Source organism: Capricornis sumatraensis, chromosome 20 (genome assembly GCF_032405125.1).
Source record: "Capricornis sumatraensis isolate serow.1 chromosome 20, serow.2, whole genome shotgun sequence".
Classification (NCBI taxonomy): Eukaryota; Metazoa; Chordata; class Mammalia; order Artiodactyla; family Bovidae; genus Capricornis; species Capricornis sumatraensis.
In genome coordinates this window covers 52091350-52117968 of record NC_091088.1, presented here as the reverse complement: position 1 = coordinate 52117968, position 26619 = coordinate 52091350, and the positions used below count along the sequence as shown (strand labels likewise).

The following is a 26619-nucleotide window of genomic DNA, read 5'->3' as shown; positions in this document are numbered from 1 at the left end:
TAGAAATGAGGCTGAAACCCAGGGAGAAGGACTTGTTCAGTACCCCAGCTGGTGAGGGACAGAGCTGGGGTTTGAACCAAGGCTGTCAGGCTCTTTCTCATTAGGTTATACTACCTCTTAACCTATTGAATTATCCCAAGTTTGTAACTGGTACACGAATGAATTCAAGTGAGCCATTAGCATGCTGAGTCAGCCATTTATCACAGTTCCAGGAACCAGGGGAAAAGTTGCATTCACCCTAATTTTGTGTTTAGCACCGGGATCAAGTTTCTGATCAGCATGAATCACTGAAAGGATTACTTCAGGCCCACAAAGCCTAGTCCTCTTTTGTTCACATGACTACTATTCAAATATCCTCCATCTCATCCCTTCCCTCCTACCAGCACCACCTGGTAGATTTAGTGATTTTATTCTCCTTTCCCCTACGGTCAGTAAACTTTTTCATACGAAATATCACAGTCAAAAAAATAAGAGAAAATACTTGGTAATTATATGTTTGTCTGCCTTCAACTCCCAGGCCCATATGGAGTTCATGAGCCTGTAACCAGCATCAAGCCTGATACCATGGGGGTGGCGAGGATTCCAAAAATGTGCAGAAAGCGGGCTAGACATCCACTGTCTTCCACCTGCATTTACCTGAGGATTAAGAGGAGGCTGGTGGATGGTGCAGCTCAGGCATGGGCAGTTGTGGATTTAATGGGTCTGGTGGATCCCACAGCCCTTTCCTGCTGCTTCCCCTGAGACTGTGGATCTAGTGACCCTGTGAAGGGTGGTCAATGCTAGAGCCACCACATTCACAGTCGGTTTTCAGTTAGTAGCTAGGAGGGAGCTGCTCAGCCCAGGAGTTATGTTCCAAAGCCCACTCTGCATAGGAGTGGCTGCATGACTGACAAGTTCTCACCCATAGAAGCAGAAATGGAACGCATAAATTTTTAAAGAAAATGGTGAAACGTCCCCTATCTGCCACCTGGAAGCTGGCAATTCTAAACACAAGAAAATGATGGAGCCCCAATATGGAGTCTGGGTGTGTGAATCATGGAGACTGCTGCCAATTAACCAGAACCTCTGCACTGGAGTGTGTGTGTAGGGGGATATTGGTTACAGCAGCTGGTATTTCCTTAACACATTGACCACTGTCCCCCTTCCTTTCTGGGCCCCCCTTAAAGCTTAAGCACCAGGTTATTCTGTGAAATGTGTCTCCGCAATCCCTAACTGTGGTTGACTTTTACAGACGTGTTGGTCACACAATCATGTCCAACTCTTTGCGACCCCCTGGATTGTAGCCCATCAGGCTCCTCTGTCCATGGAATTCTCCAGGCAAGAATGCTGGAGTGGGTTTTGCCATTCCCTTCTCCAGGGGACCTTCTCAACCCAGCGATTAAGCCCAGGTCTCTTGCAGGCAGATTCTTTACCATCTGAGTCACCAGGGAAGCCCATGGCAAGTGTTTCCTATTTAGAAATCACCAGCATGATCCCTTCCATTGTCCTCTGATGGGGACAGCTTCTTCCATGCTGACAGCTGGACACCATTAAAGCACACCCGGGAAGTTTCTGCTGAGATCTTCCACTGCAGTTGGACAGATCCTCATATTCGCTGATGCTGTGACCTGTGCTTGGAGCTCAAAGGTGATTTTGGGCAATCGGTGTGCCCAGGAAAGCACACGATCTTCCTGTCCCTGTTCTTTAGCCTCGTCACATGGAGGTGCACAGTGGGCCTGATTTTAGGGTGAGCCTCGGGTCCTCAAATGCCAACCCATTAGCTAGTTCTGCTGAACTCTGGCTGAACTCTGATTGGTAGTTATTGAGAATTTGGAGACACCCCCCCAGTGCTCCTTGCTCTGACAACTCCCTCATGTGGAATAGACCTAAGCCTTGGGGTCCTTTTCTAAAGTAACCAGTTAGGGGACTTCCCTGGTGGTTCAGTGGGTAAGACTCCTCGATTTGAATGCAGGGGGCCCATGGTCAGGGAACTTGATCCTGCACGCTGCAACTAAGAGTCTGCATACTGCAATGAAGATCCTGGGAGCTGCAACTAAGACCCAGTGCAGCCAAAACAAATAAAAATAAAGAACAGCCAGTTCTGCTTTATAGATTGACAGCTTCATTGATCTGCGTGTGTGGCGTGTGTGTGTAGGTGTATGTCTACCCCACAAAGGTGTTTGATGTCAGTCTCTGAGTGTATCCTGTGTGCTTCACTCTCCTACGTGGAGGAGAGAATCTTTGTGCACTGACTGTGTTTCTCTACCTATGATCTGTAGTGTCTGTGTTCTCCAGAAGTCAGTCCAGCTGTGTGAATGTTCTGAGTATCTGAGTGAGTCTGTGTACATTACAGTAGGCATCGGAGAATGTATCTATCAGGTTGTAGGTACATGTGAGCACCTTGCCCCAGGACCCCTTCAGCTCCTAAGCATTTCAACCTCATTCTGCTTACTGCGGTTGCTCCTACCACTGCCAACTTCTTCTCCAGAAGTTATAATTAATTGCAACAATTAAGTAGAATCTCTCAACTATTACAGTCAGGAATCGCTCAAGGAGCTAATGAGGGATTACCGCACATGCAGACAAACAGGGTGGGTCAGGCTCTCTAGAACGCATGGGCCGCATGCACTCGTCACATACCTACAGCCTCACCAGGCCCAACTTGGATTTTGCCCAGCCTCCTGTTTCACCCTCACGCATGCAGCTGTCCACAGCCTCTCCTATAATCACTGAGTCCTCCAAACACTTCCCAGGTTTTCGGCAAATTTAATACATGTGTCTCAAAAGTCAATGGCGAGGGTAGTCAGTAAAATAAAAACAGGTTCACGGGGAGAGGGCCATGGGCACACACAGGGAAGGGCAATGAGTAGGCAAGTTAGCTGGAGCAGGGGGCTGCCCTTCCTTGGCCATCACATCTCATCCAAACCGTAGTCCTCTTCAGGGAAGTCCCCCACAGTCACGACTGATGGCTTGACGAAGGCGCCGTACTTGGCCTGGCATTCAAAGTAGCGTTTCCCATTCACGCTGCAGGACATGATACGGGAGGCATGTCAGAGGGCTCCTACTCCAGATGCTCCCCCACGCATGCACTTACACATAAACGCACACATGTGTGCGCACAGGCACACACACAGACACTAGAGTGAGGATCTTTACCTGCCATCGTTTTTCCCTAGTGGTTCATCATAGCGGACGCCGATCCAGTAGCCAGGTTTGAAATCTGTCAGTCCTGCCCAGGGGAGAAATCCTTGTGAAGCCTCCCTTCGCAGCTCATCCCAGATTTGTGCCTGCCACTGACTGTAAAGCCTGTCCAGGTAAAAACCACTCCTTGCTACCACCCAGGACAACCACCACCTCCAGCCCACTCTAATACGGTAGCCCCTTCACTGGTCTCCCTGTTCCTACCTCTGACCCCTTGTTCACTCAACAGCCCCAGTCACAGGGGGCTTTGTAAAAATAAAAGGGAAGCAGCGCCGCTGGGGTTCTCAGTCCCTCAGTCGTGTCCGACTCTTTGCAACCCTATGAACTGTAGCCCGCCAGGCTCCTAGGGATTATCCTGACCTTGCCCCAAATTCCTCAAAGGCTGCCTATCCCACTCAGCATAAAATCCACAATGTTTATGGCCAAATGATTTCTGACAAGGGAGCCAAGACAGTTTAATGAGGAAGGAAGAGACTTTCCCTCAAATTGTATTGGGACGACTAGATATCCACATGTAAGAGAATGAAATTAGACTCCCACCTCACACCGTACACAAAAACTAATTCAAAATGGTTCAAAGACCTAAATGTAAGTTATAACTAGAAACCCTTAGAGGAAAATACAGGAATAACTCTTTGTGGCCTTGTTTAAGGTACTAGTTTCTTAGATATAATACCCTATACACAAGCCAAAAATAAAAATAAAAATAAATTGGAGTTGATAAATAAAAATGTTTGTGCTTCACAAGTCACTATCAAGAAAGTAAAAAGGGACTTCCCTGGTGGCCCAGTGGTTAAGAATCCACCTCGCAATGCAGAGACACAGCTTTAATCCCTGGTCAGGAGACTTAGATCTCACATGCTGCAGAGCAACCGAGCCTGCACACTGCAACTACAGAAGCCTGTGCACCACAACCAGAGTTCGTGCACAGCGAAAGATCCTGCATGCCACAACTAAGACCTCATGCAGCCAAATAAACAAATACTAAAACAAAAAACAAAAAAGCCACCAACCAACCTACAGAATGGGAGATATATATTTGTAAATCACATATCTGATAAGGGAACTGTACCTAAGGTATACAAAGAACAATTTGTTATGGGCTTTATTGTGTTCCCCCAAGTTTAAATGTTGAAGCCCTAATCCCTTGAAGTTTAGAATGTGACCGTGTTGGAGACAGGGCCTTTAAAGAGATAATTAACTTAAAAGGAGGCCATTAGGGTGGGATCTAATCCAGGCTGAATGACATCCTCATAAAGATTATCTGGACAAAGACTCCAGGGATGTGCCTACACACAGAGGAAAAGAGCATGTGAGGACAAAGAGAGGAGAGGGCTGTCTATAAGCCAGAGAGAGAGGTCTCAGAAGAAATCACAGCTGCTAAGGCATTAATCTAAGACTTCCCGCTTCCAGAACCGTGAAAAACAAATTTCTGTTGTTTACGCCATGCAGGGTGTGTGGTACTTTGATATGGTAGCCCTAACATAACACTCAAAAACCAAAAAGACAAACAACCCAACTAAAAAATGGGCAAAAGAGCTGAATAATCTGTCTCTCTAAAGAAGACATACACAAGGCATTAAGCACCTGAAAAGAGGCTCAATATCATTAGCCACGCAGAAATGCAAATCAAAACCATAATGCTGGAACTTCTCTGGTGGTCCAGAGGCTAAGTCTCCACACACCCAATGCAGTGGGCCCAGGTTCGATTTCTGGTCAGGGAACTAGATCTCACATGCTTCATAGGGGTCTTCCCACTAAGACGTGCCACAGACAAATATTAAAAAAACACAACACTGCCACATGCTACAACATGGACGATCCTTGAAATTATGCTTCTAGTAAAAGAATCCAGTCACAAAAGACCACATATGATTCCATTTGTATGAAACTTTCAGAAAAGGCAAATTTTTAGAGAGAGAACATGGATTAGCGGCCACCGATGTGGACTAGAGGAGCTGGGGTTTCCTAAATGGGGAATAGCTGCTAACGGTTATAGCATTTCTTTTGGGGTGATGAAAATGTAAAACTGACTGTGGTATGGTTGCACAATTCCGTGAACACACTAAAAAAATAATGAATGGTACTCTTTTTCATTTTTATTTTCTTTTAGCCATGCTGCTTGGTTTGTGTGATCTTAGTTCTCTGACCAGGGAGTGAACCTGTGCCTCCTAAACACTGGACCGCCAAGGAATTCCTGAATGGTACTCTGAGTGAATTTTATATGGTATATAAATTATAGCTCAATAAAGCTTTATAAAAACAAACATAACCCACACTGCTCTCTCCTGTCCCTGAGGCCTAGCACAGTCCAGCCTTGCCCATGCCCCAGGCCTCGACCCTCATCTTTTCCCTCTGTCACTCTCCACTAGCCATGCTGACTTCCTTTCTCTGCCTCAAACAAGCCAAGCTTGTTCCTGCTCACAGACCAAGCCCTTTCATGGCCTTTGCGCTCACTACTCCCCTGGCTCCCTCTTCCCCCTTTCCACCTTCACTCATCCCTTTCCTTCAGATAGCCCTTCCCTCAGGAAGCCTTCCTGGGTTACTCCCAAGGGTCTGGTACTTCCTCGCAGGTCACACAGCCCCCTCAGTTTCCCTCATCACTGCTCTGATCACTTCAGCCTGAGCTTCCCCCATCACAGCCCTAAAAATTCTGCTTGTTTCCCCATCTCAGCTCTGATCACTGCACCCCAGGGTTTCACCTTAGAATTGATCCCTCTGGCCTCTGCTTCCTCTGTCACATGCCAGGTCACATGGCCTCTGCTTCCCACTTCCCTGCTGTGAACATACTAGGCTGTCAGTCACCCCTGGAGCCATCTCCCCTCCTGGACTGAGATCCCTTTGAAGGCTAAGTCCCCAGCACTGCCCACTGCAGGGCAGGGCATGAGGCCTCTGTGGGCCACGTACCTACATACATGACAGTGCCCCTGCGAGGGGGCTGCCCAGGTGCCCGCACCTCACAGCGGCTGCCCACAGGGATGGTGCTGGCCTGGGCCTCCTCCTCGATAAGGCGCTTGGAGTTCTCGGCCTCTTGCTGGGCCCGCTCTTCTTCACTGAATCGACCTAGCTTGTTGCGCTTCAGGAAGGAGCGGATTGAGTCTGTGGGTGGAGCGGGTGGTGGGGGGTCAGACATGAGAGACCTGGGAGACCTCTGGCCTGAGGAGATAACCCGCCACCCCCACAGGGCCAACATCCAGAGACAAACTCTCCCGTTCTGGGTGTTGAAGGGCTGTCATCAAGCCCCCCCAGGTCTCCCACCAGAGCCCTGACCTCTCCACAGAACCCCTGGGCTTCCCCATAATCCTGAAAATAAACAGAAGGCGCTTGCCTACAGCCTTTCACGTTACCCCATCTTCCCTGGGCCTTCAACTTCACACTTACCTCCATCCGACCCCTTCCTCATCCCTCCCCCTACATTCTGATCTGTCACCGCACTGGTCTGCACACTGTTCTGTCTGGTCCACATATTCCACCATGCTCGGCCTTCCGCACTGTGCCCCTGACCAGACCCTCACACCCTGAACCTTTCCCATGGCCCTGTTTGTTTTCCCACATGCCCCACACCTCCCAGCTTCCATTCACACCTCATGTCTGTCCACCCTGACTGCTCTCCCACAACGCATCTGTCCCCATGCCAGCCTTACCCCACCCCACACAGCGCCAACTTCCCCTCAGTGTCCCTGTCTATCCTGTGTGCCCCTGCACACACCTCTGCTTGCCTCCACACTTCCTCTAGCCCCCACAGGCCCCCACCCATCACTGGGCATCCCGTACCTTGCCTCTGTTCATAGGCTTCTTGTGAGATCTCATATTTCTCCACCTTGGATATGTCCTCATACTCCCCAAGGCGGGCACCGCTGTGGTCAATGACCTGGAATGAGTTGAGGGAGGTCAGTGGGGATCAGGGTGTGGGCACAGAGACCTAGGACGTTGCGGGGGTGTGTGGCTGCACATTCTGCAGATTTAAGTCTCTCCTGCTTCTGAAAAACCACATTCCCCTACCTTCACCTTTATCCCAGCCTTCTGTCCTCCCTGGAGCCCAGCTGAAGGGGTGACAGGAGGTGTCCACAATAGGTGTCTCCCCCTCCGCACTCCATCTTGAGGCCCTGGAAGCTGCATCTGCCTCCCATGTACCCCATACACCAGCATCCACATGATTGATGGCCCCAGGCCACTGGAACCCAAGGGCAGAGCTTAGGCCTTGCTCACCCTCTGGGCAGCATGTCTGTCCTCTCTGGGCTCTGGGACCTACCTACACTGACCCCAGCTTCCATGTCTTGGAGCATCTCTTCCTGTACTGTCCCTAACATCCATTCACTTGTTCCTCCAGGGTGCCCTGCTGGGCCCTGTGCTGAGTACTAGTACTAAGTCACTTCACCTGTGTCCAACTCTTTGTGAACCCATGGACTGTAGCCTGTCAGGCTCCTCTGTCCATGGGACTCTCCAGGCAAGAATATTAGAATGGTTGCCACGGCCTCCTCCAGAGGATCTTCCTGACCCAGGGATTGAACCCATGCCTCTTATGTCTCCTCACTGGCAGGCAGGATCTTTACCACTAGCATCACCTGAGAAACCTGGGTGATGGGTACTAGGGCCACAGTGCAAAATCATATCAATCCCTGCCCTCAAGAAGTGACCATTCTGTTGGGAGACCAACTGGAAAAAAATGCACAAAGATGTGTATTAAACACCAGACAACGACAAGGTTCTATGCAGACAAATACAACTTGAAGAGGCTTCTGTTAGGAAGGGATACCTGAGACAAGGCCAGGAGGAACAACGGGCACAAAGCCCCAGCTGTATAAACGTCTTTAGCTCCTTTGAGGAACAGCAGGGCCAGTGAGGTAGGAGTGGAATGAGCCACAGGGAAAGTGGGAGACACAAAAGACCATTGAGGATTTTGGCTTTTACCCACAATGAGATGCAGCTATGAAAGGGCCCACTAGGAGGGCTCTGATCTGACTCAGGGGCTCACAGGCTCCCTCAGCTGAGTGTGGGAAGCAGACGGAGAGGCACTGGGATGGGGGCAGGGAGAGGCGATGTGATGGCCCTGCGGTGGGGTGGGGGGGCTGTGGAAGGGAAGGATGGAGGTGGGGTCAGTATGGGGGTACTGGGGAGCAGAGTTTAGATTCTGGATAGATTTTGTGGGTGGAGCCAACAGGGGCTGCAGAGAGATTAGATGTGGATGTGGGAGAAAGACAGAGGTCAGGAACACCCTAAAATGTTCGGGTGGAGTCGCTCAGCAAAATAGAAATGGCCCTTATCTCTGGCCAAGGATCACTAAGAATGTCTATTTTCTACATTAGGGATTTTTGTAAGTTTGAGATTGCTGTTGTTCACTGCTATAAGAAATAGGGGTGATATTTAGAAACAGAAAAAGAATTTTAGAAAAAATACAGGGGAGGCAGGTGGGAGGGGGATTCAGGATAAGGGGGACACATGTATACCTGTGGCTTATTCATGCTAATGTATGGCAAAAACCATCACAATATTGTAAAATAATTATTCTCCAATTAAAATAAATTAACCAATTAAAAAAATACAAATTCTCCAGAGGCTCCACCTTTAGGAAACTTTCCTTGTGTGGCCACATCAGTCAGCAGCCAGCCTGTACCTGAATCCATGTGTAAAACCCTCCTGTTGGAGATGCCACTACCCTGCGTGATCCACCCAGCATCCCTAGGGTGAGACTGCCTAGGTCAGCCCAGTCCGTTCTAGGGGCTGTGAGTTCTAGTTCACAGTTTTAGGACTGTGAGCCCAACACAGTCCTGACCGACTCCCACTATGGTCCAGGTCCCATCACTTCAACTGGGTCCTGGACCCAGCTATGGAAGCAGCCTCCTCCTTGGTCTCCCTACTTTTCTGTCCTCCAGTCATTCCCCCACAGGCAGTCAGAGAGCACCTGTTAACACCTGACTCATACCAGGACCCTCCCCTGGCTACCACTTCCCTCCACAAGAGAAGTCACTCTTCAGCCCCCATACCTACTCTGCTCCCTCCCATCTGAGAGTGTACATGCTGTGCCCTCCTCCTGGAGCATGCTTTTCCCTTCTTTAGTTAATTCTTCCTATTCTTCAGGTCTCTGCTTAGTCAGCACCTCCTCCAGGAAGGCCTCCTGGATCTTGCTGATGGGTCAGGCTTCACAGTATATGATCTTCCAGCTCTGTGATGTCCTTCTGTATGGGCCTCATCTCACTAATCCTTCCCATTTATTTCTGTGAATGTTTAGCTAACAACTACCTCACATACTGGACAAAGCTAAAACAGAGACCTTCTCAAATTTGATTCATGGCTATACCCCTGGCACATCATGTATGCTCAATGAGTAGTTATGAATAAATGAAAGAGATGATCTACCCATGTTCCTCCTTAGGAAAGTCAATTCCATCCTGAAGCTAAGTTTTCTCTTCTGCAAAACAGTGTTAATCATACCATTTTCTAAGTCTTATTTTCTGGATTCACTTCATCATTCAACAGTGAATCACTGAGCATCCTCTGTGTGCCAGGCTCTGTTCCAAGTACTGAAGAAAACTCCACAGTATGTCAAAGGGAGATTAGTAAGACGGAAAATCAAATAAAGTGGGAAAGGGAGGTTTAAATTTTATACTGAAGGCCATGAAGCCCTCACACCCAGTGACATTTATGTAAAGACTGGAAGGAAGCAGCAAGCTATGGAGGCATAGAAAAGACAATCACTCAGGCACAGGGACTGGCATCTGCAAGGCTCACCCAGGATGCTGGCTCGCCGGAGTTTTCGTGCGGGATACCGAAAACAGAGAGGATGATCTGCACTGATGCACGCGGAGGTGCTCTGTGTTCTGGCTTCTGACACATAAGCCTCTTCGCTCACCCTGACCCATCTGACCCTCTGTTCCCTCTGCCTGGCGTGTCCCTCCCACCTCTTCTCTTAGGAGGCCCTTTCCTCATCCTTCAGATTTCAACTCTGGCAACCCGCCTTTCAAGAATCCCCTTCATACACCCCTGGGTGGGGTCAGGCACCTCTGCTGGATGCCTCCAGTCCCCTAGGCTTTTCTCAGCCCAGTCCAGATCGCTGAGTGCCAATGTCTGGGGATGGGTCTGTCTCTCTCCCTGCTGGACTGGGAACTTCATGAGGTTAGAGGCTATCTTGGTTATCACATTTGCTGTGCTTTGGTTTGCAAAGCACTGCAAACATCTGTTGAATAAATAAATGAATGGAAGGGAGGGATCCTAGGTAGGGAGGCCTCACATGGATGCGACAGCCGTCGTCTACAGGGTAGGAGCCCAGCAGCGCATCATCCTGATCCAGCTTGCAGTAGAACTTGTCGTCAGGTCCATGCAGCTCCAATTCCATGCAAGAAGCAGGGCTGCCCACAACAAGCTGTAGTTTACACTGTGAGGATACAAGATGGGGGAGGCGGGGAAGAGGTGGAAGGCTGTCAGTGGCCCCACCCTCTGCCCTGAGGCTCCGTCCTTTGTATCAATAAACACCATCCTTTCCCAGTTCCTCCAAGAGACCTACCATTTGGGACCCACCGGGTATTCCTGGCCCCACCCCGTTCGGGTCTGCCCTCAACTCCCTGCAACCTCTGATTTTCCCTGGCCCCGAACCCATTCTCTGGAACCTAAGGTTCCACCTGGCCCCGCCCCGCTGAGGTCTCGTTCCCAACCTCTGCAACCTGGGTTCATTTCTGGCCCCTTTCCTGCGTTGTGGAAGACCCTCCATTTCTTCTTGGTCCTGCCCCCTCAACGCCCCGCCTCTCCGGACCCCGCCCCCATGGCCACACCTTGAACTCAGCTACGGTGAGGCTGCGACTGTACCGCTTCTGGGAGCGAAAGCTATTGAGAGAGCTGCTGATGAACACGTTCACTGTGGGCGCCGACAACCCCGTCACCTCCATCTCGCCGCGCCCTGTGGCGGCCCGCAGCCCGGTCAGCCGCCTCACACCGGCTCCGCAGCCGCCACCGCTTCTGGGATATCAGCCCCGCCCCTGCTCCCGGACCTGGCCAATCCACGCCCTCCCGTCAGGAGAGTCCGCCAATCGCCGCGTCTATTCGCCGTCGGCAGGAAGAGGGTTCTCGGGTAGGCTTGGGTAGGCCCAGCCAATCCTGAAAGGCCTTCCACGGCCTTTCATGGTGCACAGTTCCTCCAATAGCTGCACGAGAAACGGCCTGGCGGGCGAAGGCTGAAGCCGAGAGGAAGAACTGGCAAAAGCTAGCCCAGTCCGCGAAGGGTAAACTCGCGCATGTGCACTGGCCTTCAGCCCGCAAAGAGCTGGGGCGTCTTCATTAATGCTAAGCTCTTTGCGCGTTACGTGACGCATCGTTTTGCTGGCTCTCGTACTACACTATTGTGTGAACTAGGGAAGCACGGCCCAGAAGTTGGAAGCAATTATTCTAGAGTATCAAAAGACTGGAGCAAGTAATTAATCAAACCCCAGGACAGACAGGCGAGCACAAAGCCGCTGGGCACAAGTACACGTGCCCAGCTCCGCCCTTAGTTTGGCGAAGCTAGGAGTTCTGACCCTTCCTGCGACCTGTCGCACGGCGGAGCAAGCGCGGAAGTTGGACCGGCAGTGAGTCGCTATGGAACCCGACGGGACCTACGAGCCAGGCTTCGTGGGTATTCGATTCTGCCAGGAATGGTGAGGCCCGGCCAGCACTGTGGAAGGGCAGCAAGTAATGGCCTCAGTACTGACCTCTGATTTCCCTCTTCCCCTCTTCACAGTAACAACATGCTTTACCCCAAGGAGGACAAGGAGAACCGCATTCTGCTCTACGCGGTGAGCGCCGCCCGCAGGGTATTCCGGGACCGACCCCCTGGTACCCAACGTGGCCCCGCCCTACTCCCTTTGCCGCCCCGACCCCTCCTGGTCTAAACGCCAATCTGTCCCCCAGATGAACTAGACTTTGTCTTTGCCATCCTGGAGGTGACCCTCGATTACACCCCATGATCCCAGTTCCGAGACTCCGTCCCCTAGTCATGCCCTCCGGGGAAGACCCTGCCCTTCCTTCCACTCCCTTCGGATATCACCCCTTGACCCGCTTCCTGCCGCACACTCCCTCTCGCAGTGCCGGAACTGTGATTACCAGCAGGAAGCCGACAACAGCTGCATCTACGTCAACAAAATCACGCACGAAGTGGAGTGAGTGGCAGGACTGGAGTTCGGGGACGGGGTTGTTGGCTTGGGAGGCCAGACCAAGCATACTTATTCACCCTCTATTCCCTTAGCGAGCTGACTCAAATCATCGCTGACGTGTCCCAGGACCCCACGTTGCCGCGAACCGAAGACCACCCGTGCCAAAAGTGAGTGCGCAGCTGGTATTGGGGAGGGGAGGTGACTGGCTTATCCTCCTCACTAAACCGAGAAGCGGGGAGGGGAGGGGATGGCAGGCTCTGAGTGACTGTCCCCTCAGGTGCGGCCACAAGGAGGCGGTGTTCTTCCAGTCACACAGTGCTCGGGCCGAGGTGAGTGGCGCGAGGAAAACTTTCTGGGTGATCTTGGTCTGGTCCTTCCCGGGGGGTGGGAATACCTATATTGGGGAAGACTCTGCCCTTCCGGGTATCCTGAGATGGACAGTTAGCAGTGAGGAAAGCCGTCTATTGTTCTTTTGAGGTGAGGCTTCTCTGAATGGAGGTTGCTTGTACCCTGCTGTGGGTCGAGAGCCTTCCTAACCATGTGTCTTTTCTGCCAGGATGCCATGCGCTTGTACTACGTGTGCACGGCCCCGCATTGCGGCCATCGTTGGACCGAGTGACCCTCTCTCTTCCTTGTGTAATAAATGCTGTATTCTGTGAGTGCCTTTTCTTTGTTTATTTCCTTCTCATGGGTTGGACGCCGGGTACACAGTCTAGGCAGCACGGTGGAGAGCACGGTGCCGAGCGAAGGCATCGGGCTGCGAGCTGGTGAAGCCACAGTCCTCGCACACGTGCAGCTTTTCACGGCGCTCGCGGTAAGCGTAGCTGGCCGGCTGCCCGTGCACCTTGGCGAGGTGTGCTTCAAGTGAGCAGCGCTGCGTAAATGCTTTTCCACAAGCTCCGCAGCGGAATGGCCGGATCCCTGCACAGGTGGGCCAGAGGGAGGGCAATGATCCCCATACCAGAGCCTCCCCACCCTCACCCTCCGTGAGCAAACCCCCCTACACACACACAGTCTTGCTCCAAATTCGCCAGACCTTGGCTTGCATCCCATCATCTGCTCCCTCTCTACCCAGTGCAAACATGGACCAGACACCTGTGTCCCCACCCTCCTCACTATGATGTTCCCTTTTGTACCCTGCAGTTTGGGACCTGAATCCTGTAACCAGTATCTGTTTTCTCCCCGTATCCCTCAGCAGGCCCCCAACTTGGCACTGCCTGACAACCACTGGCTGGGAGCTGAGGTGCATGGTGTTCCTAGCCCGCTGAGGCCTAAGTCCTGCCCCACAAACACAAGCACCACTTGTGCACAGAACTCAGGTGCTTGGAGTCTCTGAGTCCCCTGCACCTCCCTCCATTTCCTCCCATCCCCCGCAAGCAGCCCCTCCCAGTCCCTGCCACGGCTCACCTGTGTGTGTCCTCATGTGGCGCTTGAGGTCGAAGGCGTCATGGAAGCCCTTGCCACAGCAGTGGCATACGTGGCGGCGAGCCGGGCTGTGGCACTTGAGGTGCCGGGTTAGCATGCGCTGCAACGGGAAGGCCTTGGGGCACAGCGGGCAGCCAAGGGTCCCGGGGCTACTAGGGGTGGCAGTCAGAGTGCCCTGGGAGGGCTGTGGGAGGGACAGGGGGGTTAGGACCCCAACTCCCCTCCACTGGATGGAATGAAGTGCCTAGAACCGGGAACCACGGAGGTCTGGTAAGGCCAGAGACTGCAGTTTGTGTGACCAAACACCACCCACAAAGCCTTCCCTGGTCACCCGACCCCCATCTCCCTTACTTTGTTTTATATTTTTCCATAGTACATACCATCTTCCAATGTATTTTTTCCCCTAATTTTATTATCTATACCTGCAACCCCCACCAGCTGATAAGCTTCAGGAAGGAATGAGTTTTTGTCTTACTCTTAAACATCCATAGCTTAGAACAGTCCTGGCTTCCAGTAAAAATTGAAATAAAACTCCAGCACATTCACATCCCGCCTAGGGCTTTCTTTCCTCCAGGGTACTCACAGCTGAGTATCTCTTCTGAGATGCCTCAAGCTCCTCCACCCCTCCTCCTGCTCCTGTCAGCTTGTCCAACTCTCTGACATAGATCACCATCCATTTATGGGCCTGAATCTGTTCTGCCCCACTGGGCACAGAATCCCTGGGGAAACAGTGCTTAGGGGAAGGCCTAACAGTGAGCCCACTACTCAGAAAGGAAAGGCATTCCCAGCAGAGAGGGCAGTGGGTGGGCAGGTCCTGAGGCTGGAGGGGTCTGTGGGAGTAAGGGGTAGTCAGGGTCTCTCGAGGCTGAGCGCGGGCAGGGGTGAAACTGAGCAGGGTCTTGGGCGCCTGCTGCAGACTCACCGCTGCCCAAGAGTCCCTGAGGCCAGAAGTCCGGTGTGCCGGCGGCCCCCCCAGGTTGCTGCAGTCTGAGGAGAGAAACCAGGTGGTCATGCTTTATGTCTCCCCCGCCCCTCATCTCCAGGCCCAGGGAGGGGCCCACCTGGGACATAGGCGTCTCCCCGGAGCTGGTCAGGCAGGTGGTCCCAGTTGGGTGGCTGTGGACGCCGACTCCTGACCAGAAAGGCACGGGGCATCACCTCTGGGAACAGGGCGACAGCTCCACACACGCGGCTGCTTCCTCCACCTGCTGTCAGACCTCAGGTCCAGGATGACTCTCCCAGGTGGGAAGGGAGGGGGAAGCCCCAGAGAAGCCTTGTTCGCTCCATGCAAATTTCCTGACAGGCCCTGGGGGCAGACTTGGCCAGCTCTGGTTACCTCTGCCTTAGGTCCTGCCACTCCTCCCGCTTCTCCTCTGCCAAGTTTCCCAGCGCACTCTCCAGCCTCCAGGGAAAGACAAGGCTTAAGTCCTCTGAGGAGGTGCAGCAGGGCAAGATGGAACCTAGGTGGCTCTTGGGGCGTGGGGAGAGGAAACAGAGAACCCAGTGAGGCTGAGTGGCTTTCCATAGTACCAGCAGGGCCCAGGACCAGAGGGTCTGTTTGCCAAGCAAATTAGTCACTACCGGACATCCACCAGCCTGCTTGGTTATTCAAATCACAGCAGCTGTATGAGGAATCAGGGGAGGGGGTGACTGTGATTGCTCCAGAGGGTGGAGGGACAGCAGGGTCTACTTAGTAAGATCAAAGTGAGACTCCATGCTGAGCATCGTCAAGAAGCAGCTCTACCTTTCTGATCCTCAGAGGGTAAGAGCTGGTGGTCAGCCAGAAGCACTCTTCAAGCGTAGGGGATGATACAGTACTGGTTTATTCATCGTCCAGGGGCTTCCCAGGTGGTGCCAGTTGTAAACAACCTGCCTGCCAATTCAGGAGACACAGGAGACTTGGGCTCAATTCTTGAGTCGGGAAGATCCCCTGGAGAAGGTAATGGCAACCCACTCCAGAATCCCTGCCTGGAGAATCCCATGGACAGAGGAGCCTGGCAGGCTACAGTTCATCGGGTCACAAAGAGTTGGACATGACTGGGCGACTGAATGTGCACCTGCGTGTGCACACACACACACACGCACACACACTAGTCCAGCTCCTAGTAACTGGGACACCACTCCCCCACCCTCCTATGGTTCAGGAACTAAAGGAGGGGTCACGTGACATAGCCAGAGGCTCCCAGGACCCTAACCCCAGCACTCTGGCCAGGCTCTGTTCTAGACTGGTCATTGGTTTCTTAGCCAGGGGTTAAGGATTTTGAATATTCTCCTGCAGTTAACTTTTTTTCACTTATTCACCTACATTTTCCTGAGATCCAACAACAGACCAGGCCTACCTTAGCACTGAAAATGAAGACACAACCTGGTCCATGGAGGAGATACCCAGAATGACCAAGGCTATGGAGCACAGGCAGAGGGACCCAGCTTCAGTGGGGAAAAGCCAGGGGGCTCAGGGGACCCAGAAGAGGCTCCTGATTCAGTCTAAGGGCTCAGGGATGACTTTCCAGGTGTGAAACTTGATGGAAGAAAAGGTTGCTGATAAACAGGGAGGGCTCTCCAGGCAGAAGAACAGTCTGTAAAAGGCTTGGTGGTGAAAGAAGCAATATTTATTCATTTCTTCACATTCCTGGAGAGTCAGTCCTGCTAATGCATTTTCAAAAACAAGGGAGTTTAGCACTGGAAGTCTGCGGGCCCAGAGCTTTGCTATTTTATCTCCATGGAACCTGGGCCAAGCCATGTCTAGTTGAGCCTGTTTCATCATCTGGAAATGGGACTGATGTGTCTTCCTACCACTGGTTTGTGTTGAAAATCCATGTAGGTCACTAGGCGGGAATGCTTTGCATAGAATCTGGCATGTGACAGAGATAAATGGGGGTTGTTTAAAGGTTTTTTTTTTTTTTTTGCCACATAGCAATCATGATTCAGGATCTTAGTTCCCCAACCAGGGATTGAACCTGCCTCCTTTGCAGTGGAAACTCGGGAGTCTTAACCACTGGACCACCAGGGAAGCCCTGTTTCAAAGTCTTGAAGGGTGGGGTGGCTAGGAAAGCATCTGAGTTTCAATCACCCGTGAAATGTGATTTTAGGTGTCTCCATCTCTCAATTGCTGGACTTTACGCAATGTGCCTGGCATGCCTAGCCCAGGTCTGGGGGCCCAGTATCTAGGACCTGTCGGTTGTGGAGTGCAGGGCCCAGAGGCACTGAAGAACGAGCCGGTGAATGGGTTATGGGAGCCATTTTGTGGCTCTCTGCTGTCTAGTTTTCTATGCCCAACACCAGGTTTCTTGGGACAACTGGTTCCTGAGTTGTTGCTGAAAACACATTAGGGAAGAACCCTGGGCTTGGGGGTCTTTACTTGCCCCCAGTCCCCTTCCAGTCCTGGGTCCGGAGGCTGACCGGGGTGGGAAGCATCACCTGGACCCCTGTGCCTGCTGGCTTTCCGTAGGATTTGGTAATGGGCGGTCCCCACAGAAGATGGAGTCCCTCTTGCCAGGGTCACAGCTCCCCTCAGGGCAGCCCCCTCTCTGGGTTCCACTTTGCTCCCTGTGCCTTCTGGCCTGAGCAGCAAGGAATAGCTCTCCTCCAGTACCATCCTAGGGTACTGTACTGGCCCTGAGGTTCCCCTGTCCACTTCTTTACAAATGATCCCTCTGCTGAACTCTCTTTGAAATATCCCACATGAGCATGCTTCCTGCTCGGACACTGCTGCATGTACACATATTCACCAGCAGTGGTTCCTTTTTCAAAAATTTTTACTTGGCTGTGCTGGGTCTTAGTTGTGGCGCTCTGAATCTTCTAGTGGCATGCAAACTCTTGAGTTGCGGCATGTGGGATCGAACCTGGGTCCTCCACATTAGTAGTGCAAAGTCCTACCCACTAGACCACAGCGAAGCTCTAGCAGTGGTTTCTTAACCAGTTGGTTTGTCTAAGGAAAGTCTTGTCCTTCCAGGACTGAAGAGCTTGGCGAAAGTGGAGACTGGCAGACACACTGCCCGCCCACCCTCCCTTTGTGTTGAAAGAACCCAATTTTGCTGAAACAGTAACATGCCCAGGAACGAATGGCTGAATCAAGTAAATTAAAGCCATTTCCATTCCTGTTGCCTGCAACTGGCCTGAAAGGGAAGGGCGTCTAAGGTCTGGCACTTTCCCCCCACAACCTTGGTGGGTGCCCAGCTTTGTGCCTTTGCTCCTAGTTAGGGGAGGGTGTATGCTGGGAACCATGGCAGCTGTGTTGCCACCATGAGGGCCTAAGCCAGGGAGTGAAACGCAGACTCACAAAGGGTGGAATAGAGCAGTAACAGAATCCAGAGTAACAAATGTCCCTACAGCTTGGGGCCCCTTCAGCCAGGTGTTTGCTTCCTGGAGTTGAAGACCTTAAGTATGATACAAGGTGGAAGGAGGGGGAAAATCCACGAGGGACAGAGGCTCAAGGTGGTCCCCTTGGTGTTCAGTCACCTCAGAGATTTTACAGCTTTGGCTGAGCCAGGCCAGGGCGGGGAGAGTGGTCTTCAGTCTTGAGGGGTGGTCTGTGAACCCAGGTAGGGAGCCTCCCGACAGAAATGCGGCCCACCTACGTGTCCTGGGCTGCCTGGGCTCCCTAAGGCAGGAAGAAGGAAGGGAACCTTGTGAAATAAGCAACACTGGGCATCTCACAAACACCAAGATCAGGGATTTTATTTAGAGAAAAACCTGTATTGTGAATGTGTCTTGGATTTAAATTTTCTTTTTTTAATTTTGGTTGCACTGGGTCTTTGCTGCTGTGCAAGAGCTTTCTCTAATGGTGGCGAGCAGGGGCTACTCTTCATTGTGGTGCATGGGCTTCTCATTGCAGTGGCTTCTTTTTGTCATGGAGCACAAGTTCTGAGCAAATGGATTTCAGCAGTCATGGCTCGGAGGGCTCTTTAGAGCACAGGCTCTGTTGAATGTGGGATTCCCTTCATTGGCAGACAGATTCTTAACCACTGGATTATCAGGGAAGTCCCAGATTAAAATGACTTAAAACATCAAGGCCCTGCCTGGTAGGACCCATTTTTCCTCCCACCTCCTCTCCTACCATCTCCTTGAGCCCACTCCATTCCAGCCTCCTGGCTTCATTGCTATTCCTTTCATCCTCATATCTGAGCCTGCCACGGGGCCTTTGCACTAGCAATTCCCTCTGCCTAGATACTTGCCCAATTGTCCACACTGCCTGTCCCCTCTATCAAGCCTCTGCTCCAATGTCACCTAAGAAAGGCCTTTAACCAGCACAGTGACCGTGAGATCCTTCCGTTTACCTGCAGTTACAGTTATTGTATTAATTCCTATCTTTTGTTCCCTAGAAGGTGAATGCACGATGCTCTGCTTGACCACTGCTTGTTCCTTGCTCTACTCCTAACAGTGCAGAACAGTGATGGCAGATGGGACCAGGAATTTCCTGGGGGCTGGGAAGACTTTTCAACAACTGCATAATTAGTTCAGTGTTTACGGGGCCAACAGAGGGCCACATCCTCAGGCTGAAGGGCCTGGCTCTACCACCAGGCAAGCCTGGGTTTGAGTCTTAGCTCTGTGGGGCCTTAGGCATGACCCCGGATATCTCTCTGAACCTGCTTCTGGAGAGCCATGATCACATTAGAGCCTGGAGGAACTCACAGGCAAGTGGGGGTTCGGGCCCCACAGAACACGTGATAGGACTGGGCTTCAGGGTAGGGCCCTGCTCCTGCTGCGCTTCCTTTTGTAGACTCAGGACAGTGAAGGCTTTTGTGGTCCCAGTAGTGTCTTCTCAGCAGATACACCATGTGGCTAGATGCCTGCTGCCTGGGGAGGCTGGTCCCAGAGCTGGAAGCCCATGGGATGTTGGAGCTGGACACAGTCCTGCTGGTGAAGGAATTACTGGCTCCAGCTGTTGGGTGGCCTGGGCTGGATTGTCCAGTAGCCGAGCCTGTTTGTCCTTCCTCACTTTCCCCTGCTGCAAATGGGAACAAAAGCCTGGAGCTCATAGGATCCAGTGTGGGCCTGGCCCAGGGGCCGTGAGACAGTGTTGTGGGGATATGTGAATTGGTGGCCAGCATCTGGCACACGGTGGTCATAGCGGCTCCAGTGGGTTCTTGGGCATTGGGAGGGGGCAGGGAAGAAGGGCTGGCCCCTCCCTAGGGGCCAGCAGCTCAGTGGGCTGGGGACAGGCGATGTGGGAGCCAGGTGCTGAGGTCATCACTCCTGCAGTGCCCAAACAGTCCTGTGCGCCCCACGACCGGTGAGTTCCCTGGGCTTTCCTCCTCCCCTCTCTCCCCACGTCCATCTGAATGGGGCTTTGTGGACGCACCAGGACAGGCACCAGGTGCCACTTCTGCAAGCTGTCTGTTTATTTGCTTAAAATACCTATTTCCTCAGAAACACAGGGCTGCGGCAGAGAGGTTGCTGGCCCTCAGTCCCCACGCGCCTTCCTCCTCACGGCCTGCACCAGCAGCTCTGAGTAGTGTTCCAGCAGGGCACGCAAATCCGGGCTGGCCAGGGGGCACAGGGTAGGTGGGGAGGGAGCACCTGGGCTGGGCGGGGCCTGGGCTGTGGCCACATCCGTCCCCACCAGCCAGTCACTAGCCTCTAACTGGCTGTGGATCCAGAGGAAAGTGGAGGCCAGCTCAGTTTGTGCCTGTCGCTGTTCGGCGTTCACCTCATCACTGGAGACCATCTGCAAGGGGCGCCCACCTTGTTAGGGGCCACCTGGGCCAGGCAGTGCCAGGGAGCCCCTCAGCCCTTTCCCCTGACCCTGGGACTTGGCTCACCAGGTGGTAAAGGTCCAGGGCTTCCTGGAAGGCAGCCTGCAGTCTGTGCACGACAGTCCCCACATTGCTCAGCTCCAGGGGGTCTGGGGGCAGGAAGCTGGTTGGCGCCCTGGGGTCCTCCCAGTGTCCAGGGCAGTCCTGGACTGGACTGGGCACTTCTTGGGGTGGAAGGGAGGAAATGAGAAAGACACTTTTACTCCTCAGCTGATCTGAAGAGGCCAGGGTGGCTGGGCCGATCCCAACTGTTGTCCCCTTTTCCTGGGACACTTTCCTCAGTCCCCAGGGCTCCTTTCCCAACCCTGCTGCAGGTCTCTGCTCAAATGCTATCTTCTCGCTGAAACCTTTTCTCATCATTCACCATCCATCAGCCACCTGTCACTCCCTAAACCCTTTCTTTCTCTTCCTTCTCTCCATAGCGCACCTCGCTATGATACACTTAACCCTTTCCTTATAGATTTAGTCTGGTCAGGGAAGGGGACACAATTCTTGAGGCGCTAGCCTACTGCGTTTCCCCTTTGTTTGCCTGGCAAAGTAATAAAGCCACTCTTTCCCTCTCCTTAAAATAAAAAAATTTAGACAGGGCATCTCCCCCAGTTAAGGTATTAATTTCTGTAGTCTCATTTACCACCAGCTCCCATGGATCGGGAAGATCTCCTGGAGAAGGGCACGGCAACCCACTCCAGTATTCTTGCCTTGAGAACTACATGGACAGAGGAGCCTGGCAGGCATTGGTCCATGGGGTTGCAAAGAACTGGACACGACTGAAGCGACTTAGCACATCCATGTCCCCAGGGCCCAGAACAAAGCCCAATATATACAAGTAAGCACTAAATATGTAAGGAAATGAATGAATGAATGGCACAGTGCCTGTAGCCTTTGGAGCTGAGCTAGCTGTTACATGGGATGAGCTTAGGGGCCAATCCTTCATCCTAAGGATGCTACTTACCAGGGCTGGGCTCCCGGAGAGAGGCGATGCTGCCAAGGACCCGAGGCCTGGCCTCTGGGAGCGGGGGACTGTCGGGGAGGACAGGCGTATCGAGGCGCACAGGGGCCAGGAACCTTGGGAGAAAGGCGGACTTGTGCAGCCTCGAGGTGATCCCATCTGCAGGGCTGTGGGCTGGGAAACCATCTGTCATAACAGTGACATTGCACTCGGTGTCCACAGGCTCCTGGGACCAGACACATGTGGTGGGAGGCTCCAGTTGGGGTGGGGGCAGCAAGAGCCTGTCACAGATGCTTGACAGGCTGAGTTTCAGGCTGGCGCGGGCCTCATGGTTGCCCCGGGAGGGCAGGGCAGGTTCTCGGCCCTCGCTGTCAGAACTGTGTGTCACTGTAGTGGTGACAGCCTGGCACTCCTGGCTCAGGGAGGCCAGCTCCTCCAGGGAAATGCTGCGGGACATCTTGGCATGGGAACTGGCAGTGGCCTCCATGCGGGAGCGGGTGGTGGGGGTGTGGACACCGTGAGCCAGGCCTGCAGCGGGTAGGGCTGTGGGTGCTGGTGGCTTCTTGTCTGTGGGCAGCGCAGAGGAGGAGGAGATGCAGGGCGCCAGGCCCGTGAGGCAGGGGGCTGGAAAGGAAGCAGGTGACTTGCTCTCACAGCCCAGCTCAGGGCTGACACACAGGGGCCCCCACCCGGCGTGGCTGCATGGTCCGAGTGGCCCCTGGCCATCCCCACCATGGCTCAGTGAGCCACACAGGGCTTTCCACCGGGAGATGGGGATACTCACACAGTGGGGCCCACACCTCCAGCGTCTCCTCAGCCTTTCCTCCAGGAACAACCTACAAACACAGCCCTGCAGTGAGGACAAGGCCTCCCGGCTCCCAAGCCCCGTGTCTCGAGGGAGGTGGCCCCAGTACTCACGTTGGTCCTGACTGGGGAGGTGGAGCCAGCACCCACTCTTGGGGGCTCGCCCTGGAGGTCCGTGAGTCTGACCTCTGAGGACTTCACGAGGTGCCGGGGAAGTCGGGAAGGGAAGGTGTGGGGAAACCTGTTAGGTAAACAGGTGGCAGTGGCTGCCCTCAGGGTGCTCAGGGGCACACAGCCCCGCCCTGCCGGGAGAGTTCACTAATTCACCCGCTCCTACCTGGATGTCTTCTGAAGGCGGGAGAGGAACTGGGCTGAGATGCTCAGTCGGGGGTTGAAGAAGTCATCCTCGGTCTCAGGGGCTTTCAGGTCTCTCAGGGATCCGAGGAAGAGCTCTAGGGCAAGATGCCAAGGGAGCCCTCAGAAACCCTCCAGCCAGCCAGCCCTGGGCCCAGGCAGACCCCACAGACCAGCAGACAGATCCTCAGAGACCCTCAACAACAGATAACATGGGGCTTCCCTGCCGGTCCAGGAAAAGATCCCACATGATGCAACTGAGACCCGATGCAGTCAAAAATAAAAAGCAGACAACACACACCTTGGGAGCGAATCGAGCTGGCAGAGGATACCGTGCTGCTCAGTCCCTAACTAAAAAGTAAAATGCACGCCCTCCCACCACTCTCGCCAGCCCTGCCAGGGAAAGCCGCACCCTGGGGACGTCCACACTGTGCCCAGTCCTCGGTGCGCCCAGGCAGGTGTCAGAGAGGGGCAGGGCTTACCCTCAGGGTGGGCATCAGTAAGCGTCTCGAAGTGGTGGCGGAGGAACTTCTCTTGCTCAGGGGTCTGGGGCAGGGAGCTGTTGGATATGCCTGGCACCTCGGGCCTGGGCAACTCTCCTGCAGTCCCTGGGCATCCTGGGCAGAGGGCGTGGGCAGGGGAGAAACGTCAACACCATGAGTCATGGAAGACGCCCTGAGAGAGCCACCAGCCGTTTAACGATGGAGGAAGCTGGACTCGCCCATCACACACCCTATGGCCACCAGGCGGAGAAGGCGGGGCTAATGGCTGTCTTCTAGGGGAGGGAATTGGGGGTGCAGGACTGATGTATGGCCAGTGGTTATATATTACAGCCATCACTCGGCCAGGCCCACGCACTGCCCTTTTCTGCATGTGGCCGCTGCTTACCTGGTATGGGGGGCATTGTGTCAAACTGAGGTTCTGGGTCTGGCTGTGGAGGAGAGGAATGGATGGTGGTGAAGCTGCACTCCAAGTCAGCCTCTGACTCCCCCGAGTCTGGAAGAGAGTGGCTAGGGTCAGGGGCCCAAAGCTGGGCCCTGACTGGGTGAGTCAGGTAAGGAGGCTACAGGTTTCTGGGCTTCAGTTCCCTCATCTGAAGGGGGACTATAGGACCCATGCCCTATTTTATGGACCAGCAAGGCTACACTTCACGAGAGATGCAGAGCTGGGCTCCCACTGGTGGGCAGCTGGGCTCCCATTGGTGGGCAGCTGGGCTCCAGAAGTCTAGGGTGAAGACAGCAGGGATGATGTCTGTCTCTATGACAGATTCTGAGCTTCAGGAAGACTGGGTCACAGTCACCATCAGTGCCCAGAAAGGGGTCTGGCCAGATGAAGAGATGACTGCAAGGTGTCCTGCTGGTGCTCACTCACCCTCAGGTGGACTCCGGTCCTTCGAGCCGATTGAGGGGACCGGGAGGAAGGGGTCCCCTTGCTGGTCTCCGCGCGCCTCCACTACCTCCTCCGCACAGTACTCACTGCATGCCGGGGGTGAGGGATGGGTAGGGAGAGGGAAAAATGACACACTGGTTAGTAAACACCTGGCCCCTACCCAGAAGCCCTGGACGTCTGCACCTGCTCCTGCTGGGAGCACAGCCTCGCCTCTCCTGCCGGCACCAAAGGCGGCCTCCATGCACCTCCTCTTGGAACCAGGGAAACAGGTTGCAGCCTCAGCCCTCTGCCTCCCTCCCTCAGGCCCACTGGGAGAGCAGAGCGCAGTTCTTCCAGGGTGTGCCTACTAGTCGAGGCTTCCTCTCTCCAACTAAGGAACTCACCTGTCCCTCCCTGTGACTGTCACCTCTGTCTCCGGGGGGCAGGTGATGAGCTCGCTGGCCTCAGAAGACTCTCGCTGTGGGGGTGACAAGGAAGGGTGCCCGCAGCCATCCTCCTGGGGACTCTCGGACTGTGGGTGAAGACAGCGCAGCCTCAGAGGCAGCCGTGATCCCCGGGCCCATGTCAGCTGCAAGGCCTGCCACCCACACCGGTGGCAACAGGAAGGATGGCAGGCCTCACTGTCAGATGCTCCCTGTGAGGCAAGACCTGGGTGGGGCCGTACTGAGCTTGCTTTCTGCTGCTCCTCCATTTCATCTGCCCCTTTACAGATAAGTAATAGGTATGGCTCCCCCCCTGTAAGAGTCTATTCATATGAAGTTCAAGAACAGGCAAACCAATCCATGGGGACAGAGGTCAGCATGTTGGTTACTTCACTGAGGGTACTGACTATACGGGCAGAGGGGTCCTCCAAGATCAAGAGGCAGAAAATGCTCTACATACTTTGACTTAGGGGGTGGATACCTAAGTGTGTATACAGGTATTCAGCAAACTGTGGTTTTATGACCTGTGCACCTAACTGTACTTATATTATGCCACATAAGAAAACTTACGTTGCTGTTAAGTCTTTGTGACCCTATGGACCACAGCCCACCAGGCTCCTCTGTCCTTCACTATCTCCTGGAGCTTGCTCAAACTCACATCCATTAAGTCAGTGATGCTATCTAACCATTTCTTCCTCTGCTGCCCCCATCTTTCCTCCTGCCCTCAATCTTTCCCAGCATCAGGGTCTTTTCCAATGAGTTGGCTCTTTGTATCCGGTGGCCAAAGTACTGAAGCTTTAGCTTCAGGATCAGAAAACTTACATAAGAAAACTTGTATCAAAAAAGAATTTTGTTTGGAAAATAACAGAATAAGATCTAAAGATGTGTTAGCACCTTTTTGGGCCCAGACTCTGTTTATGGCCCTGGATAACTGTAAAAGCCCTCTGAGGGCTTCTTTTTTTAATGATCATTTTTAACTTTTTTAAAAAAATTATTTTTTGGTCTTGTCCCACAGCATGTGAGATCTTAGTTCCCTGATCAGGGATCAAACCTGTGGCCCCTGCTTTGGAAGTGTGGAGTCTTTTTTAAGATATTGTTTTGTTTATATTTATTTGGCTGTGCTGGGTCTTTGCTGCAGTGTGAGAGATCCTTAGTTGCAACATGTGGGATTTAGTTCCCTGACCAGGGATTGAACCCTTATCCCTTGCACTGTGAGCCTGAAAGACATCTTAGCCACTGGACCACCACAGAAGTCCCTTGAAGTGTAGAATCTTAACCACTGGACCACCAGGAAAGTCCCTATGACCATTTTAAAAAATGACTTTTTGATATCCTTTTTCTTGGTCATCTTTTTTTTTTTTGTCTTTTTTGAAATGATCGTATTTTTAAAAACCAAAGACCAGAGAATTGAGAATCAAGCCTTGCTGCAAGTTACATAGCCAGGAGTGGGTAGGCCCACCTGCTCAAACGCCCTCCACTCAGGTACAGGCCTGCCCTTGGGCCCAAGCTCTGACCCCCAAGTGAGCGCTTCCCTGACTCTTGGTCTGCTCTGGACGTTTCCCTGTGCACCAGGCCCAGGGCTCATCCACCTGCTCACTGCTATCTCGTTACCCTCTCACATCCTTGGAGTAGCATCTGCCTGCTAAGTTGCTTCAGTCTTGTCTGACTCTTCATAATCCTATGGACTACAGCCCACCAGGCTCCTCTGTCCAAGGGATTCTCCAGGCAAGAATACTGGAGAGGGTTGCCATGCCCTTCCCCTAGAGTGGGATGGTCAATCTTATTTTCAAAATGCACGCGCGCTGAGGCCCGAGGTCCTCGACCGGCGGTTGTGGTATGTGTGCTACGGGTGGGGCTGGGGCCAGTAGTCCATACCTCGCTCAGCAGGCCTGCCAGTCTCTGTGACTCCATCGCATCCAGGACGGAATCCTCCAGGCTCTCGGGCTTCATGGGGGTGAAGTAGCAGTCCAGGTCCCTGGCATCCAGGATGGTCTTAAGAGGCTCCTGGTCAGCCCGCTCTGCCCAGCGGCCATGCGGCTGGTAGCTGCGCTTGGCATGGAAGGCTGTGTTGTCTGTTGCGTCGTCATCTCCTAGCTGAGGGGACAAGGGGACGCTCAGGCAGCTGGCCAAGTGCTCGCTAATTCCAGTGAGGGTGAGGAACACTGCACAGACCCTCTTCCAGCCTTGTGGCTTTAAACCTCACTCAGAAACAACTTGCAGGT

General features: G+C 53.2%; 4 protein-coding genes across 4 annotated transcripts in view; 1 reads left to right on the top strand and 3 right to left on the bottom strand.

The window, feature by feature from the left end:
* Positions 1-2753: 2753 nt before the first annotated feature.
* On the bottom strand, positions 2754-11111 carry TBCB (tubulin folding cofactor B). The gene is made up of 6 exons (XM_068992716.1): positions 10947-11111; positions 10409-10552; positions 6955-7051; positions 6088-6279; positions 3136-3208; positions 2754-3003 (listed from the first exon to the last, which is right to left on the bottom strand). Exons 1-6 carry the CDS (start codon positions 11058-11060, stop codon positions 2889-2891), a joined length of 735 nt encoding a protein of 244 aa, XP_068848817.1. The 5' UTR covers positions 11061-11111; the 3' UTR covers positions 2754-2888.
* A 409-nt stretch (positions 11112-11520) lies between these two features.
* POLR2I (RNA polymerase II subunit I) lies at positions 11521-12954 on the top strand. The gene is made up of 6 exons (XM_068992865.1): positions 11521-11804; positions 11888-11942; positions 12232-12305; positions 12392-12466; positions 12577-12628; positions 12856-12954. The coding sequence occupies exons 1-6, from the start codon at positions 11746-11748 to the stop codon at positions 12916-12918; spliced, it is 378 nt and encodes a 125-aa protein (XP_068848966.1). The 5' UTR covers positions 11521-11745; the 3' UTR covers positions 12919-12954.
* Positions 12955-13011: 57 nt separating this feature from the next.
* On the bottom strand, positions 13012-14879 carry OVOL3 (ovo like zinc finger 3). Its single transcript, XM_068993500.1, has 4 exons — positions 14786-14879; positions 14647-14711; positions 13707-13908; positions 13012-13220 (listed from the first exon to the last, which is right to left on the bottom strand). The coding sequence occupies exons 1-4, from the start codon at positions 14877-14879 to the stop codon at positions 13012-13014; spliced, it is 570 nt and encodes a 189-aa protein (XP_068849601.1).
* Positions 14880-20127: 5248 nt separating this feature from the next.
* The window catches only part of WDR62 (WD repeat domain 62), a 50377-nt gene continuing 43885 nt past the window's right edge, over positions 20128-26619 (bottom strand). Inside the window, exons 22-32 of the mRNA XM_068992264.1 lie at positions 26273-26491; positions 24359-24486; positions 23958-24061; positions 23475-23582; positions 23069-23203; positions 22570-22684; positions 22347-22473; positions 22213-22264; positions 21432-22052; positions 20486-20643; positions 20128-20391 (exon numbers count right to left, since the gene is read on the bottom strand). Coding sequence (XP_068848365.1) covers positions 20128-20391; positions 20486-20643; positions 21432-22052; positions 22213-22264; positions 22347-22473; positions 22570-22684; positions 23069-23203; positions 23475-23582; positions 23958-24061; positions 24359-24486; positions 26273-26491 — 2031 coding nt within the window. The remainder of the gene's footprint in view (positions 20392-20485; positions 20644-21431; positions 22053-22212; positions 22265-22346; positions 22474-22569; positions 22685-23068; positions 23204-23474; positions 23583-23957; positions 24062-24358; positions 24487-26272; positions 26492-26619) is intronic.

Bases quoted from the DNA above. Each gene is read 5' to 3' on its own strand.
- OVOL3 (XM_068993500.1), bottom strand. From the start codon at position 14,879: ATGCCCCGTGCCTTTCTGGTCAGGAGTCGGCGTCCACAGCCACCCAAC. The intron at 13,909-14,646 runs GTGAGTCTGCAG...TCCCTCCCACAG, and splicing joins TCAGGGACTCTTGGGCAGCG to CCCTCCCAGGGCACTCTGAC. The intron at 13,221-13,706 runs GTGAGCCGTGGC...CCACCTGTGCAG, and splicing joins CCACATGAGGACACACACAG to GGATCCGGCCATTCCGCTGC.
- POLR2I (XM_068992865.1), top strand. From the start codon at position 11,746: ATGGAACCCGACGGGACCTACGAGCCAGGCTTCGTGGGTATTCGATTC. The intron at 12,306-12,391 runs GTGAGTGGCAGG...CTATTCCCTTAG, and splicing joins AAAATCACGCACGAAGTGGA to CGAGCTGACTCAAATCATCG. The intron at 12,629-12,855 runs GTGAGTGGCGCG...CTTTTCTGCCAG, and splicing joins CACACAGTGCTCGGGCCGAG to GATGCCATGCGCTTGTACTA.
- TBCB (XM_068992716.1), bottom strand. From the start codon at position 11,060: ATGGAGGTGACGGGGTTGTCGGCGCCCACAGTGAACGTGTTCATCAGC. The intron at 6,280-6,954 runs GTACGGGATGCC...CTCCACCCACAG, and splicing joins AGCCTATGAACAGAGGCAAG to ACTCAATCCGCTCCTTCCTG. The intron at 3,004-3,135 runs GTAAAGATCCTC...CATGTCCTGCAG, and splicing joins CTAGGGAAAAACGATGGCAG to CGTGAATGGGAAACGCTACT.